We start from the raw sequence: 13,243 nt of genomic DNA, 5'->3' as shown, positions 1-13,243 counted from the left end.
AATCACTTGCCGTACTTGCATTGCACCGCCAGACGCGGAGAAACGCCTGTGGCACTGGAACCCGACTACCCGCTAGTCACGGTTGCTGTACCGGAAGCAGAAGTGGCTGGCGAATGACTATTGCCTTTATTGGTAACCAGCTACAGTGGGATACACATGACTTCAGGAGAATGCTGACTCTCCCTTAAAAGTGGCATACAGGGTATTTAGAAACGAATATACGGAATTTAACGCTTTTTAACATTTATACATTCATATTACAGTTATTATAAAGAATACAGCAAACGAAAGAGCATCTCAAACAGTCTTACAAGTGTTCAGTGTGAGCACTATTCGTTACACAGCGAGTCGGTAGGCGGTTTATTCCCAAACTTTAATCAGTGGGTCTGGAGTAACTGTTGCAACAATGCTGTTTCTAATGTGTCGAGTAGATCAGCTGGTAGAGAAAGCACATACACATTATCCTTTATGAACCCTCAAAGGTAAAAATTAAATGACATCTGGTCGTGTGTGAACATGGAGGTCATGTAAAACAAGTTCGGTCACCCGGCTCCTAGTGGTCGGGTACAACGTTATGCCAGTGAGGTAGCCACCATCTTGCTGCCAAATAAAGATATGTGGTTCAATTTAAGATAAGAACACAAGTTACAATTGTTTCACCGAAAAATAATGACCTATAAACTTTCCGCCGAGTATTTGGCACAGAAACATTCATTTTAAGAGAGACACGTGGGGATTTTTTGACTTCCAGATGCTTAAATTGTGTATGTTCACATTTTTACTTAGGCAAAATTTCGATTTACCACTGAAGACGACACGATCCAGAAAATCTTTATAGTCACGCGTTTGCAAAGTTGGCTTGTAAACTGCAGTCTGTAGGCTTTAGATCCTGTAAAAACCGCAAACGCAAGGCTGCTCCCCCCCCCCCCCCCCCCCCCCCCCGCCCTGCCACCCTCCTACTAGCTCTCAGGGAAAGGAAAAAATATCACGTAGTCAGAAGTTTTTATTTTAAGAAAATTATTTAAAACATGAAATTGCGCAGGGTTTTTAAAGGGTCGGAACTGGAACTTTGTATGGCGGTTTACAAGTCCCCATTCGTCTTCCAAAATATTAAAAGCGCTTCATACCCCCAGGTGTAGCCCTCTCTGCCGATTTTTTTCATTTGTAACGGAGAAGTCAGACACCAATGTTCATAGATGTAGCTTCAAAAATACTTTAGCAGTTCATAATGAGGGTATATTTTCTAAAAAAGCTTTCACCCACTGGTTCACCCACATTGGGTTAAATTCCCAAAAATTCTGAAACAGGTATTTCTTTATTTCTGACCGAGAAACCAAATACCAATTTTCGTAGGTCTAGCTTCAAAATTGCCTTAATAATGCCATTTTTCAAAAAAATCTTTATCCCATATTCCACCCCCTTAAGGTTGGAACTTCGAAGAATCCATTCTCAAACGACACCTACAGTATAAGATCTGTATCTCCTCCAAATCTCAACATTTTATACCTAAGAATTTGGGCTGGGGATGATGAGTCAGTCACTCAGTGAGGACATTGCTTTTTATTATTATTGTTATGTGCGATTAGACCCTGTTGGATAACGCAGACCTTCTTGATTCTTTTCCCTTTTTTTCACATTGCTCCCATTTTTTCTCCATGGACTCTCTTCCTTTCCTCTGTCCATTTTGTTTCTGCTTTTTTCAGAGCTTCGTATTCTGAGTTCCCATCTGTTAACTTTCCGCTTAAATACCTTTCTGTCCAAAATATCTGAATAATTTATGTGAGCTTTTTGTAGGTCCTTTTTGACCTCTTGTATCCAGGGTATAGTTTTAAGTCCGTCTGTGTATTTAAGAATTTCGTGCTTAAGGTTTCTTTTCGGAAGCCTATAGACGAGCTCATGAAATTTTAATCGGTTATCTCTAATGTCTGCTGCAAGGTTGGACAATTTCTCAGTTACTTGACGAGACTGTATTTATAGCCCTCTTCTGTTTTCTTTGCCCTTAGTACATTTCTGACTATTTTAGTTCTTTCTTTAACAGGTATTTTAGGTCACCTTTTATGTGGAGTGTCAGGGTTTCACTGGCATACTGGACTTTAGGTTTTAATACTGTATTACAGTGCCTAATTTTAGTAGTTTTGGACATGCATTTTTTATTGAACACCTTGAAGGTTCTTTCACAGGCCCTCTTTAGTTTTTGGAGGCGAATGTTTTGTGCTATTTTCTCTCTCCGCGTAGGTTCAAGGACTTCACCTAAGTATCTAAGTATTTCAAATATGGGACTCTATTGATATGACCGTATTTTTTAGTCAAGTTTTGGGTGTTAGTTTTTGTGCCGATGAACTCAGACTTTAGGAAAGATATTTGCAGACCAACTTTCTCTGCACATTCTTTAAGGGTTTCAACCTGTTCGACTGCCGTTATCATTCGCTAGTACGGCTAAGTCGTCAGCAAAAGCTAAACATGAAATTTTTATGTCATCATTGACTCGCCCCATCTGTATAGGTTTCCAGCAGTTTTTATTCTTCAATACCCTTTCCCATTCGCGGATGATCTTGTCCAGCACAGGGTTGAATAAGAGAGGAGACAGATCATCACCTTGTCGGACGCCAGTTTTGATCAGGGAGGGCTCAGATATTTCACCCATGAATTTCACTTTGGAGATAGTATTGTTCAATGTATCTTTAATGAGGTTATGGGTTTTTGGATCTAAATGGTTCAAATGGCTCTGAGCACTATGGAACTTAACATCTGTGGTCAGCAGTCCCCTAGAACTTAGAACTACTTAAAACTAACTAACCTAAGTACATCACACACATCCATGCTCGAGGCAGGATTCGAACCTGCGACCGTAGCGGTCACGTGGTTCCAGACTGAAGCGCCTAGAACCGCACGGCCACAACGGCCGGCTTTTGGATCTAACCCTTGTTCTTCAAGTATATCGAAAAGAGCTTGTCGTATGTCTTTTTGAAGTCAACAAACGTGCGAATTATTGGGCTGTTTCTGACTGCTTTGTATTTTACCTCTGCTTTTAGACTGAAAAATTTGTTCTGTGCTGGATCTATTGGGGAGAAAGCTATCTTGGTATTCACCAGTTTTATTTTGCAGTTGCTCCTGCCCTCTTTGAAGAAGACAGGCTGATAAAACTTTGTAAGCGAGCTGAAGTAGGGATATACCTCGATCATTATTTACATCAATTTGTCTCCTTTTTTGTGTAATGGATGAATAAGTGCACATTTCCATTCCTGGGTTAATTTTTCTGTCTCCCAAATACCTGCAATGATTTGGGTTAATTCTCTGAGAGAATTTGGTCCTAGAGTTCTCAGTAGCTGAGCTATAATCCCATCTTCACCAGATGTTCTACTCTTTCTTAATTTAATAGTGCGTTTGTGAATTTCTTCTTGTGTTGGTGGGAATGATTCAAGGTGCGTCTAAGTAGGCCTTTCTTTATGTAATCTCGAAGGTGGTTCCGGACAATCAAGGAGTGTCGAAAAATTCCCTACAGTTTTCCTGGGTGAAATTTTTCCATGTATCTGCCCGGCCTTTTTCCAGTTCTTCCCAAGCTTAGTTTCTTTGATTCTCCTGGAGTCAAATTTCTACTGGTGCATTTTCTTGCAGTGGACTCTCTTTGGGTAAATTTCATTTTTAACCGTGTTAGATATTGGTCTGAATCTACGTTTGCACCTTGGTTCAAAATGGTTCAAATGGCTCTGAGCGCTATGGGACTCAACTTCTAAGGTCATCAGTCCCCTAGAACTTAGAACTACTTAAACCTAACTAACCCAAGGACATCACACACATCCATGCCCGAGGCAGGATTCGAACCTGCGACCGTAGCGGACGCGCGGTTCCAGACTGTAGCGCCTTTAACCGCTTGGCCACCACGGCCGGCTACGTTTGCACCTCTACGGACTTGTATGTCATGAACTTCCTTCTGTAGAGAATACGAGATGGCAACATGATCAATCTGATAATCAACGAGCTCTTTAATGGGGGATCTCCAGGTCCTCTGTTTTCGAGGATTCTTCTTGAATGATGTTGACATGATTTTAACGTTGTTTTATTGGCATAGTTCGATAAGCCTTCTCCCGTTTTTGTTGGTAAATTTATCGGCGGGATATTTTCCCACAGATTTACAGTATGTTTTTCTTTGCCTATCTGAGCACTGAAATCACCCAATAAGATTTTGATGTTCTGCTTTGGAAATTTAGTCATTACTTTCTCAAGGTCGGTCCAGAATTTCTCCACAGCCTGTGAATTCTTTTTGTTAGCAATGTTGGTGGGTGTATGAACATTAATTAAGATATATTTCGTGTTAGCGCTCTGCATGCGCATTGTCGTAAGGCGACTTCTTAGGGGGCACATATCTCGAATGGAGTCTGTTACATTATACTGTATGACAAAAGTCATTCCCAGAAGCGGAGCACCTTTAGTGATACGTTTTTCTGTTTTACACTTAAATATGCAGTAATTTCCATAATGTACTGTGGCTTCATCTGTGCATCATGTTTCTCAAAGGCCTAAAATCTGAATTTTTTGTAGATCTAACTCCTGTACTAGGATGTGTAATTTTTCCGGTTGAATTATAGCGTTGATAGTAAATGTGCCTAGATAAGATAGTTTTGGCTGGAAGTCTGTCAGAGAACTCCTACTCTCAAGACCCGGTTACCGCCTGTTGGCGGGTGGATTGAGTAGCATCTCGCGTTTGTCCAATGTTTCCACTGGCATATTAGAATCAGGGATTGTTAGTTCCTGGAGCAATTAATGCAGTCGCCCCTAACATAGGGAACAGACACTGACCAGAAAGCCGCCCATTATGGGTTCAGACGCGTCTGGGTTTGCTATCGTTAGCTTTTATATTAACCCTAAAAGCATGGCTGCCTCTTCCGCCAGTTCCGCCGTACTGATGATCTTTATCTCCGCCTTCACTGCCGTTGAGGTCTTCACCGTTACCCTGGCAAGGGGCCCTCTCAAGGTACTATGACCCGAGCCAAGTGAACCAACGTTTTTTACGAGGTGCGACTCACCCCCCTCCTCCTTTCTCAACCGGGCTTGGTAGCGGCTATGCCTTTTATATATAGAGACCGTTATGTAAGCACTGTTTTTCTAGTTTAGAGTTAATGTTTACTCCCTTTATTTACTTTTCAACTTTTTGCCTTTGTAATTAAATTACCACTGCACTGTCAAGGACAAAATTTAATGTGTATTTTTGCTCCATTTTACATGAGCAGCATATTTTTACTGTGCTGTTTAGAAATATTCTAACTTCTTTGACGATGATAATTAGTGTGGTGATGGCACTGCAAACCTTAAATTGGTTAACTAAATAAATTGATCTGTAGAACATACACAATATTGTGCCTTTCATTTATATATAATAAAAAACATAACATGTCGTTTTTGTTGCACAGGAAAAGCAGTGCCCGAAATGTTGGAATATCTTCCATCACAACAATTAACGCAAGCACGATAAACATATATGCACAAGAAGAAAAACTGATATGTCGAAAATTTTAAATCATTGTTGGTTGATAACAAAATTCACTGTCTGAATTATCTCAAATCTCTATTGGAATTCAAAATGACAGAGGGAATGATCTGGCTACCAAAAATGTTGTGAGTTAAATTGACTGAAAGATTAATATATGGAAACATTTATATTTATTTCTATATCGACAACACAAATATTGTTCTCGCGGCCTGCTTACTGGGCATGAACACCACTCAGTAATTGGAAAAGTAAGAAGGAAATGGACCATCTCACCTCACCACTCGACTAAGTTAATTATCCATGAAACAATGTGTGACAAATATGAGATCGATAGAATGTGTCAGTCACCCCACCTCATTTGTTTCACTGCTGGTTGACAGACGGCAGTTTTCATCTTCCGTGTTCTGTGGTTCAAACTCCTTTATCTGTGCTGGCTGATTGCCGACCTAAATTCTTTATGGTATAGCCTGGCAGCCAATGCAATATTACCGACCCAGCGATGGAGTCTGTTGTCTGCAGGGATTATTTCACACAAGCGGTGTCAGTGTAGTACAGATATTTGGATGCTGAGATAAGACGACGAAGTGCAGACAGATGCTTAAAGATTCGAGCATCAGGCAGCAAAGAGTGTTTATTTAGTATGAAGTGGAAAGTGACGATTGACATCAGAATGAATGCAGTGATCTGGCTTAATGTCTGAAGACTCAGTCGACTATAGTTTGGTGTGCTTCCACAAGGCAAACACATTGTCTCTCTTCTCCTGTCCGATTCCTCTCTCTCTGTATTGCTGGCTCATTGACTCTCTGTATTGCTGGCTCATTGACTGATTCACTTCAGGATGACTGATGGATCTCTGATTTCTCGTGTCATTGATCACTCACTGTTTATGTTTGCCCGCTTGGCTACCCTCTGCCGCAGTGTTGTTACTGTTGTGTCTAGACAAGACAGCCTAGACACAATGAGAGGAAGCCGAAAGGCACGCGCTCAAACTCACGCAGGCTGGCGTGAGGTCTGAAACAGGATACGTAATGAATGCTATAAAGAAAAGTACGTAGCTTCTGGAATACTTAACTTTAATCCACATTTGTAGAACATCGCTCTTGATGATACATTTAGAATCTCAATATCAATTGAACACGGCGCCTTGCTAGGTCGTAGCAAATGTAGCTGAAGGCTATGCTAACTATCGTCTCGGCAAATGAGAGCGTATTTGTCAGTGAACCATTGCTATGAACGTCGGCTGTACAACTTGGGCGAGTGCTCGTAAGTCTCTCTAGACCTGCCGTGTGGTGGCGGTCGGTCTGCTATCACTGACAGTGGCGACACGCGGGTCCGGCGTATACTAATGGACCGCGGCCGATTTAAAGCTACCACCTAGCAAGTGTGGTGTCTGGCGGTGACACCACAGTTACCATGATTCCCCACTCTTTCCGCGAGGTTGCTGAATTTTCCGTTGTACATCTTTGTCATTGGTGGGATCAATTTACTATCCCACTCAGTGAACAACCGATGTTAAGTGACCACGCATCCCATACTTCATACAAGATTAAGATTTCGATCTTTCTATGGCTGGCTTGTAACCTGGAAACTCCTGCATTGCTTTAAGGTTTGCCTCGTTGTGGCCTTATCCAACTCTGACTGCTGGGCTCTTTGAGTATTGCACACCGCTAGGGTTTTCTTGAAGTGTTTTTCTGCATTCCAAACTTATTAAGAACGTAGAGAGACAGCAACAAACTCACTTGCTTCTCTCACCTGTCTCCAGATGTCTGTGAGTCGACAGCATCCCTCTTGCTGTTGGTCAGACTTTAAACGGTGCAACCGAATCCAAGTATAGCAAACACTTTGGTTAAGAGATCCATATCTGGTGGTGGCTTAGTCACCCCTCATACCCTGAGTGCCTTGCAGCAAAGTATTACAAATCAAAACATTTAAATAAAATGCACAATGCATGCACACTTCTTTGACACCAGCTGTAAACAGCAAAGGAAACCAAGTATAACATCGTATTTTGTCTAACAGTTACCATGCACTTAAACATTACACTCATTTATGAAACATCTACTGCAACTTACAATCTCCATGTGTTACAGAAACTATAATATAAATGCTAGGCACTGGGCGATCTCCAATGTGTACACGTGACATCGAAGGTATATCAATGTCAGCTTCACAGCAATGCTCTGAAAACGTCGTGCTGTACTTGATCTGCTGCATTTTCTTACAAGCCTTGATCCACAATCTTTCCCTTGCACTGCTCTTCATTAACATATATACGTATGAAGCAACATGCACCTATATTCAGAATTGCTCCCAAACCCCAAGATCGATTTCAACCAAATCTGGGACATAAAGAGCTAGCTACATTAGTATCAGCACTGTGGGCTCCTAGCTCCATTAGGAGCGCAGATAAGGACAAAAATGTGTTTTTTCCGACACATGCTGTACAGACTGCCCTACACAACAGTCATATTTAGTGGGAATAGTGTCGACCTGCCTTATCGACCTGCTTTTGGGGGCCCTTTATGTCAGAGGCAAAAAAACTGTTTTCAAGTTCCTGACATGTAGACTGCCCAGCACGACAGGCATGTTCTGGGAGTAGTATTAGCTTGCTCTATCAACCTGTTTTATTGGGGCTATACTTGTGGAAAAGGATGAGGTGGATAGAGGAGCAAAGCAGCAGAGAAAAGGTCAGTTGTAAACATAAAGCAGTGAACGAAAAAATCGAAACACTTAGACTGTATTTAAACCAAAAGTATTAGTTTAGCTGCACCGTTTATATGTAAAAAGCTATCTGAGCATCTGTAAACTAAACGAGTAACCATTTCCATGCAAATTTTTGAATTCATTTCGATGAATAACACTACAGTACAGATATTTGACACAGTGTTTTTGGCCCTTCTAATATGGCTAAGTGAAATAATTGTTGACTTCGTGATTACTGGGCCCTGCATGCTGCGAACATGCAAGGAGTACAGCTTAGGCTCTGAATATAATGAATTACTTGTTCTGAAAACTTTCCGATCATTGGATGCCACTGTATTTTTTTTTCTTTTTTTTTTTACACACACAATGAGCAATTTGTATATTATATGAACAAAACTTCTTTCTCATCTGCATACATGTTCTATTTTTCCGCTAGCGCAATAACATTATTCTTACAGGGACAGCGGTAAAGGTCGCAGCAAGTATATAGTAATTTGTTAATTTTAATTGTTCAGTGAATTCGAGTGTTAGGTAAAGGAGACGATTAATCAGTCCAAGGTACACTACGGGCCATTAAAATTGCTACACCACAAATATGACGTGCTACAGACGCGAAATTTAACGGACAGGAAGAAGATGCTGCGATACGCAAATGATTAGCTTTTCAGAGCATTCACACAAGGTTGGCGCCGGTGACGACACCTACAACGTGCTAACATTAGGAAAGTTTCCAACCGATTTCTCATACACAAACTGCAGTTGACCGGCGTTGCCTGGTGAAACGTTGTTGTGATGCCTCGTGTAAGAAGGAGAAAGCGTACCATCACGTTTCCGACTATGATAAAGGTCGGATTTTAGCCTATCGCGATTGCGGTTTATCGTATCGCGACATTGCTGTTCGCGTTGGTCGAGATCCAATGACTGTTAGCAGAATATTGAATCGGTGGGTTCAGGAGGATAATACGGAACGCTGGATCCCAAAGGCCTCGTATCACTAGCAGTCGAGATGACAGGAATCTTATCCGCATGGCTGTAACGGATCGTGCAGCTACGTCTCGATCCCTGAGTCAACAGATGGGGACGTTTGCAAGACAACAACCATCTGCACGAACAGTTCGACGACGTTTGCAGCAGCATGGACTATCAGCTCGGAGACCATGGCTGCGGTTACTCTTGACGCTGCATCACAGACAGGAGCGCCTGCGATGGTGTACTCAACGACGAACCTGGGTGCACGAATGGAAAAATGTCATTTTTTCGGATGAATCCAGGTTCTGTTTACAGCAACATGATAGTCGCATCCGTGTTTGGCGACATCGCTCGAACGCACATTGGAAGAGTGTATTCGTCATCGCCATACTGGCGTACCACCCAGCGTGATGGTATGGTGTGCCATTGGTTACACGTCTCGGTCACCTCTTGTTCGCATTGACCGCACTTTGAACAGTGGACACTACATTTCAGATTCGTCACGACCTATGGCTCTACCCTTCATTCGATCCCTGCGAACCCTACATTTCAGCAGGATAATGCACGACCGCATGTTGCAGGTCCTGTACGGGTCTTTCTGGATACAGAAAATGTTCGAGTGCTTCCCTGTCCAGCACATTCTCCAGATCTCTCACCAACTGAAAACGTCTGGTCAATGGTGGCCGAGCAACTGGCTGGTCACAATACGCCAGTCACTACTCTTGATGAACTGTGGTATCGTGTTGAAGCTGCATGGGCAGCTGTACCTATACACGCCATCCAAGCTTTGTTTGACTCAATGCCCAGGCGTATGAAAGCCGTTATTACGGCCATAGGTGGTTGTTTTGGGTACTGATTTCTCAGGATCTATGCACCGAAATTGCGTGAAAATGTAATCACATGCCAGTTCTTGTATAATATATTAGTGCAATGAATACCCGTTTATCAGCTGCATTTCTTCTTGGTGTCGCAATTTTAATAGCCAGTAGTGTACTTGTGTCTAAGGAAAGAGGCAACGTACTAAGATGCAGCGTGGACTGGTTTGTCCACAGGGAAGAGTACGGCGCGGCGGTCGCCTGCCCTACGGCCCTATCCCAACTGGGAGACGAACCGTCTGGGCAGGGGGCCCACCAGCAGGGGCAGCGCACCGCGCATCACCTCCACCTATCGCGTCTGGGTGGATCCATGCGACCGCCTCTGGGTCGTCGACACCGGGCTCGCCGATCCTGGCAACGGCACTGTCGTCACCATCACCGCACCGCAGATCCTCGTTTTCAACCTGCTAAACGACCGGCCCATCTTCAAGTACAGTCTTTCTTCTTTTTTTTCCTCATTGGTCTTCTGATTTGATGCAGTCCGCCACGAATTCCTCTTCTGTGCCAACCCTCTCATCTCAAGGAGCAGTTGCAACCTACATCCTCAATTCTTTACTGGATGTATTCCATTCTCTGCCTTCCTCTACAGTTTTTAACCTCTGCACCTCCCTCTAATACCATGGAAGTTCTTCGCTGATGTCTTAACACATGTCCTATCATCCTCTCCTTTCTTCTTTTCAGTGTTTTCCATGTATTCCTTTCATCTCCGATTCTGCACACAACCTCCACATTCCTTCCTAATCAGTCCACTGAATTTCCAAAACTAGTCTGTAGTATCATGCCTCAAATGCTCCCATTCTGTTCTGTTCATATTTTCCACGGTCCATGTGTGCTGTGCTCCAAACGTAAATTCTCAGAAATTTCTTCCTCAAATTGACGCTTATGTTTGGTTCAAAGGTTCAAATGGCTCCGAGCACTATGGGACTTAACATCTGTGGTCATCAGTCCCCTAGAACTTAGAACTACTTAAACCTAACTAACCTAAGGACATCACACACATCCATGCGCGAGGCAGGATTCGAACCTGCGACCGTAGCGGTCACGCGGTTCCAAACTGAAGCGCCTAGAACCGCACGGCCACACCGGCCGGCTATGTTTGGTTCTAGTAGACTTCTCTTTCCCGGGAATGTCCTTTTTCCAGTGCTAGTCTGCTTTTCATGTCCTCCTTGCCCCGTACGTCATTGGTTATTTTGCTGCCTAGGTACCAGAATTCCTTAACTTCGAGTGCTTTGTGATTCCCAATTATGATGTTATGTTCCTCGCTATTCTCATTTCTGCTGCTTCTCGTTACTTTCGTCTTTCTTCGATTTACTCTCAGTCCATATTCTTCACTCATTAAAAAAATTCCATTCAACAGATCCTGTAGTTCTTCTTCACTTTCACTGAAGATAGCAACGTCTGACACCTTTTCTAACCTGAGCGCTTCGTGTTTGGTCTTCCACTCTTATTTTTCCCTCTTGGATCTTGTACACACAGTACGTTACCTGTCTTTCCCTAAAGCTTAGCCGGCCGCGGTGGTCTCGCGGTTCTAGGCGCTCAGTCCGGAGCTGCGCGACTGCTATGGTCGCAGGTTCGAATCCTGCCTCGGGCATGGATGTGTGTGATGTCCTTAGGTTAGTTAGGTTTAAGTAGTTCTAAGTTCTAGGGGACTGATGACCACTGATGTTAAGTCCCATAGTGCTCAGAGCCATTTTGAACCTAAAGCTTACCCCTATTTTTCTCAGAAGAGACTGTGTAGAGCGAAGCGTCTCTGGGACTCTATTATTAAAGAGGCAGTGAAGATACAGGTCAGTGATAACCTGGTCAACCGCGATGGCGGCACCCAACTCAGCACCGCACGGAACACAACATTAGCGAGAATAAGACGAGAGCGCACCGTTGGAGGCAGTTCGGTGGCGGTGGATCGAATAAACAGGCCACATCGAGACGAGACGCCAGGACTCGACGCCCGCAGCTGCCCCCCACCACCACCACCACCCGCTGCCGCGCCGATTCCGCTAGCGCCTAATTGGCACCGAGGATGCAGAGAAACCTGTGCTCCAGCGGCTATAAAGATCAGGACGAGACGTGAACCTGACACTCGCTGAGTGGCACTGAAGGGTTGAGCTTGCTCCTCTTTCTCGCGCACTGTCAGCCATAGGCCCCCGCTTGCACGGGAGTACAAACAGAAGTGTTTTAGGGCTCAGTTTTTATTAAAACACTGACAGGCACTTGCACCGAGGTCTAGCAGCTCAGCAAAACAGCACTTGGGAAGTTTTGCATGGCGTCGCCTGACAGCAGAATTGTCGTGTCTTCTCGTCGAGGTGGTATGTCGAGCTTTGGTGGTGCCTTGGAGTGGCGACGGTCTCTTTCCGCTGACGACACGAGGCGCATTTTCTTGTTGCCGCTGGCCGCGCCGCCGGCCGTTTCGAGTGCTTCGGCTACCTCACAGTTAGTCTCTGCTCCCCCCAAGAATAGGGAAAAAGTAGGCCAGGACCTGGAAGCAGGCCGCGGAGCCACAGGAAGGCTTTCCGCAGCCTCCGTCCAGAATTCCGCGTCTACCATCGTTCTCCTAGGGTCAGCAATGCAACCGGAAAACCCGACGGTGACAACTAAAGTTGTAACTGACAATCACCTGGCAGCAAACCCCCTTTCCGCTCCAGACATGGCAAACACACGCATATCACAAACAAATACTTGTTAGTATTTGCGATCCCCCCCCCCTTCCCCCCTAGACCGCTCCTGCTTGCCAACGGCCAAAATCGCCTCGCCGAACACATCCTCCGACTAAGTGGCAAGCAGAAGTCCCGTCAACCGACCAAAATCCTTCCTAAACGCGCAACTGCTAACCAACCCCCTACCCGATCTCAGTTCCTCAAATCCCTGGACTCAAGTCCACCTCATCAAAACAGCGGCGTGCAAGGAAGGACAGGAAGGAGAAGCACTCAGAACCACTCCACCACCCCCACCCCAACCACTCCAGCACACTGTGAGGAACCTGCGCCCCGACTGCACCTTTCGTCGGCCTGGGAGGGGACCAGGAAACAACGGCAATGGAAGGGAACCACGTAAACGGGCAAGACTCGGACGGTTTCGTGCTGGCGAAGAAAACCTTTCGCCACCCGAGGCTTCCGGCGGTTCGGGAAGTGGGACCCACCCCGAACAGGTTTCAGGCGGTGGCTGATGAGCCAGAGACATCACACGACACAACACAAACCCAAAACCATGT

At 44.5% G+C, this 13,243-nt stretch overlaps 1 protein-coding gene across 1 annotated transcript in view; it reads left to right on the top strand.

Annotated features, from left to right (window-relative positions):
- The window catches only part of LOC126419666 (major royal jelly protein 3-like), a 53,981-nt gene that overhangs the window by 18,726 nt on the left and 22,012 nt on the right, over positions 1-13,243 (top strand). The window contains exon 4 of the mRNA XM_050086852.1: positions 10,213-10,465. Coding sequence (XP_049942809.1) covers positions 10,213-10,465 — 253 coding nt within the window. The remainder of the gene's footprint in view (positions 1-10,212; positions 10,466-13,243) is intronic.

Source organism: Schistocerca serialis, chromosome 9 (genome assembly GCF_023864345.2).
Source record: "Schistocerca serialis cubense isolate TAMUIC-IGC-003099 chromosome 9, iqSchSeri2.2, whole genome shotgun sequence".
Taxonomy (NCBI): Eukaryota; Metazoa; Arthropoda; class Insecta; order Orthoptera; family Acrididae; genus Schistocerca; species Schistocerca serialis.
Note: the sequence above shows the minus strand (reverse complement) of the source record. Positions and strands in the feature narration are given on the sequence as shown.